The sequence below is a fragment of the Gossypium hirsutum genome, chromosome D11 (assembly GCF_007990345.1).
Source record: "Gossypium hirsutum isolate 1008001.06 chromosome D11, Gossypium_hirsutum_v2.1, whole genome shotgun sequence".
Lineage (NCBI taxonomy): Eukaryota > Viridiplantae > Streptophyta > Magnoliopsida > Malvales > Malvaceae > Gossypium > Gossypium hirsutum.
In genome coordinates, this window is record NC_053447.1 from 24687900 (window position 1) to 24692293 (window position 4394).

At 34.3% G+C, this 4394-nt stretch overlaps 1 protein-coding gene across 2 annotated transcripts; it reads right to left on the reverse strand.

Annotated features, from left to right (window-relative positions):
- Positions 1–730: 730 nt before the first annotated feature.
- Positions 731–4038, reverse strand: LOC107913208 (nodulation protein H). Of its 2 annotated transcripts, none has more exons than XM_016841723.2 (6): positions 3688–4038; positions 2899–3143; positions 2551–2809; positions 1952–2131; positions 1688–1843; positions 731–1418 (listed from the first exon to the last, which is right to left on the reverse strand). In XM_016841723.2, the coding sequence occupies exons 1-6, from the start codon at positions 3715–3717 to the stop codon at positions 1398–1400; spliced, it is 891 nt and encodes a 296-aa protein (XP_016697212.1). In that variant the 5' UTR covers positions 3718–4038; the 3' UTR covers positions 731–1397. The 2 variants fall into 2 exon arrangements, with proteins under 2 accessions (XP_016697212.1, XP_016697211.1); XM_016841722.2 differs by having other exon boundaries at positions 731–1446.
- Between the last annotated feature and the right edge of the window lie 356 nt (positions 4039–4394).

Sequence of the window (4394 nt, forward strand, 5' to 3'; positions counted from 1 at the left end):
CGGTCATAACTTGAGTTCTCAAACTTGAAATTGAGTGATTCAAAGTGCATTGTGAATCTAAGAGACATATCTTCGATCAATATGAGACATATTGACTTAGAAATTCCTAGATCCCTTTCAAAAATGCACTGCAAGTCAACTGATTATAACATGTTCTTGAATTGTAACACCTAAACTGGTTAATATCTTCCTCATGTGCATGTTCAGGAATAAAATTGGTCTATTCTAATTCATCATCATTTTGTATTGAACTCCAAAATTTATCGTTTTGGATCTTCAACTTTTCTTCTCAAAATTTTTTCGTTATAAAATCTTGAATGAATAAGTTAAGTTTTGGCGCTAATTGCTTAAATTTGATTCTTAAAGAAAACTAAATCAATCATGTACATGGGCCTAAAATTGGACTTTTGAGACTGGAACTGAAATGATTGCTTGGCTATTGAATAGGTTCCTTGGTGTTAAAAAGCTTATCAATTGAGTTTCAAAAACATGGAAGATTTTTATCTTTGGAAATAAGAAAGAGCAAAAGCTCATCATTTTGTGGATATATGCAACTGAAATCCGATCACCATAATTATTACTTCTTTTTATATATTTGATCTATTTCATGTTAATCTCACTGCAAAATACATTTTTTGTTACCAATATCTAAGAATTGAAGATAGTTTATTTGAATTGATTATAAGATTAATTCCAACAAATACCCCTAAACAGTCAAATATATATTTGATTATCAATAAAAATATTTTTGATTCAGTGCATAGCTTACATTGATTGAAACAAATATCTAATATTCTTACTTTGCAGTCTATCATTAAAACATATAAGATGCCCTTGCATTGCATAAGCTCGGACCAACTACGTATTGATACACCCAAAAAAGGCCAAGTTGGTTCATAAACTAGGCTCTAGTTTGGTTTTAACCTTGATCACTGCCTCTTAACGGTCTTTTTGTGCGTAGCACGGCAAGGGAGAACCATAAAGTAAAACAAAAAAGGCAAAACATTGATGGAAATAAAGAGATGAAACCATTATTAAGGATGAACAATTGGTTCACCCAAATTTTCATTAGCTGATGTATACATGTTGTCTATATGATCTATAGAATTTGAGAAAAGAAACGTTACATGGTTCACCGCAGTATTGATCACCTGAGGGTTGCTGGCAGGGTGGTCATCATCATGCTTTTCACGGCAGCCAAAAATTAAAATTCGGGTGAATATCCGGTCAGAATGTGGTATCCATGCCATTTTTTACGTTAGAGTGCCAGAGTTGTTCTTAATAGTCAGCTTGGAGGAAACGCTCGTATTGTGTCCCATTTAACGTCTTTATCACATCATCCCAGTTCTTCACAAAATCAGATAATAGACCTTTGTGTATTTTAACCTGTCGACTAGTCAATTCCTTCCGCGGAAGACCTAGAAATTCTTGAACATCATTTAGTTTCTGGGACAAGCATGGGAAACAATGACACAAAGCAGAGCTACAAGTTAGAGAATAATGCTTACTTAGAAATGGCATTAACATAAAAGAATCTAGAAAAAATAAGTTAAGAAAGATGGCATTGCATAAGGGGATAGCAAATCATTTAGGACTTAAGGCGTGTATACTAGGACATTTACTAAAAAGCTGTTTAGCAGTCTGGAAGTATGGTAAATATTTTACGAAAACTTGTTACTATCCTTACCGTATTGTTTGTGATAAGATCCTCATAGTACACAACCATGTGACGGGTGCTGTTGAAGTATTCCAAAGCCTTGACAGCATCCATCTCCACTTCTCTCAGATCACTTATTAATGATGTAGAGTTGATTATCGGCTTGTAACTTGAAAGAGCAGCCGCCTACATTAAGTGACTAGCAATAATTTCAAGATTCTCCAACAATGAAAGACAAAAGGAAAAAAGGGCAAAAGAGTGTGTCTGTGGTGGGATAGGTATAGAGACAAATACCTCTTCCTGTGAATGAACATGAGACTTGTGGGTTCCATTTAATAGCTTAGCATAACGGTCATGTGAATTTGCAAGCAATGAAACCATTCTTCGAAGCAAATTTCTTCGGAAGAGAAATACGACAGAAACTCCCCGATAATTGAAGTATTCTACTATTTCTTTATGGTACTCTATCAATCCCTGCATAAAAATAAATCTAGCAGTTAGCAAATAGACCATAAAGCAACCCCTGGGATTCAAATAATTTCCATCCATCATATAGAATAGTAACCATCTTAAACTCAGCCTCTTTCGCATGACTTCTTCTATGGTTAATCATATATCTAAAAGGAAGTACACTACAGATAAAACATACAAGCAAGCAATCTGAAGTCTTTAACATTTACCCAGAAATTCCCAACTTGATTCAATGACAGTTAGAGGTCTCCTGACCAAAGCCTCGCAAATTCATTTTCTTTTCAGAAGGGATCTTGTCAAACATTTTTTTTCTCTTTTTTATGTATAAGAAAAAGGTATAAGATCACATAGGAACACAAATATATATAATTGTAATTTTGTAATGGTAAAATTTGTTTGAAAATTCAACTACATTTACTTACCTGATTCAACATCCACTTGAAGCCAACAGCAGCAGAGCACTCATTCTTGGAAGCACTATTGAACCAATCTAACTTGTAAACTCTATCTAAAGTCTGCATAATTGTTGAAATGTTTTTCCTCCTATCCATTGCACAGAATATCTCCCCATTTGAGCTTATATTAATATGACTATTTAGCAAAGTCTCAAACCATCCGCTTCCTGACCTTTGCATCGACAATATGGCAAAGAATCGTACCGGATTTTGTATGCATTCACCCCTACCAAAGTATGAATAGCAAAATCTTAAGATAATTTAACTAAAAAGAAGAGAAAATAAAAAACTCAAAATGGAAGTATACATGTTTACCTGCTAAAAGTTTGAGGTTTAGGGTAATGCAAGGTAGGAATTCGAGCTTCTAATTGTGCAAGAATGTTACTATCTGGAGATGGACTCTCAATGACTTGGAGGTTCTGAGTTTTGATCTTGCTAACTGTATTTATCTGCCTTAAACAGACTGTACAGATATAAATACCACACACAATACCAAACAATAAAACTATTGTCCTTAAGAACACTGGAGACTTCCTGGGAGACTTTACAATTACAGTATCCTGCATAGAAAAGGAGAAAAAATATTAAGACTTTGACATACAAGCAAACACTTTTAGTAGCAAAGTAAAGGGGAATTGTTCTGAGATATATTTCAAACTGGTGTAACTAGGCAAGCTAAAAAAAAGTAAAGGTGCCCTCTGGAAAAGAAAAAGGGAAATAGAAGAGAAAGTTAAAACTTAAAACCCATTTTAATAGTTTTATCAGAGTCCTAAAACAGAAACAAAAAAAAATACAATGCTGGTTCAAGAACAAGTGAAGAGAAAAACCCAGATCCAAACATGCAAACACAAATTATCCTTCAAACCCAGCAATATATTGTTTACAAAGACGGAACTATTAACTTAGTAAAAGGAAAATGTTTGAAGAGGGAATCAAGGAAAATCAAAATACTTTTTCTCGAAAAATTTGAGCTTTAGCATCTTTCGACACAATCCAGGGCCATTCAACAGAAATTTGAGTCATTTTTAAGCGTTACAAAAGAAAACCAAGTACAAACCCACCAAAGAAAAGAACCCAGACAGCAAAATGAAGTGAAAAGGATACCTTGTGAAACAAACAGACGTATTCAGCCATTGATGTGTTTGGCAGAAGGTGAAGCAACCCCAGAAAGTAAAAATGAAAACAAGAGATTAAAGTGTGTATATATATATTCACAAAGCCGAAGAAAAAGAGGAGGCTTCATTGGAACTATCCATCTTGTATTTGCCTTTGTTTTCTCAGCTGCTATTAAAACAATGCCAAGAAGGGGGGTAAAACCAAAGAAAGGAAGAAGAAGTAGCCAAAGAGGAGGAGGCAAAATCCTTGTGAAGTAAATAGTGGAGCAAAGTTGAGCCTTCTATTTTTCTCTTTTGCCTCGTGGAAAACTATGACACGAAAGGGAAACATATATAGAAGCCTTTGTTTTCTAAATTAATCTAAAATCATATATTTTTGCTGTTTATGATTGGTACAGCTATGTATATTAGTTTGTGCAAAAACGCCATAGAGCTAGTCAAGGTGAAGGTGGCCCTGGCCCTATTTCACGAATCTAAAAGCGTACGGCGTGTCAAGTGGAAGGAAGGAAGTTATTGCTGAACTAATTACTCAAATCTCAAACCAAATTTAACCCAGCCACAATTTTGGTGGATAAAACAAATATAGAAATTGTATTCATCAAACCATGCATCACATTCATCTTATACCACCAAGATTTCATTTCATTCATGATTAATTTTTCGGTTTATTAAGTTTTAGTTCAATGGTTACAGATT

Bases quoted from the DNA above. Each gene is read 5' to 3' on its own strand.
- LOC107913208 (XM_016841722.2), bottom strand. From the start codon at position 3,717: ATGGCTGAATACGTCTGTTTGTTTCACAAG. The intron at 1,844-1,951 runs GTATTTGTCTCT...CACTTAATGTAG, and splicing joins ATGTTCATTCACAGGAAGAG to GCGGCTGCTCTTTCAAGTTA. The intron at 1,447-1,687 runs GTAAGGATAGTA...TGCTTGTCCCAG, and splicing joins ATCTTATCACAAACAATACG to AAACTAAATGATGTTCAAGA.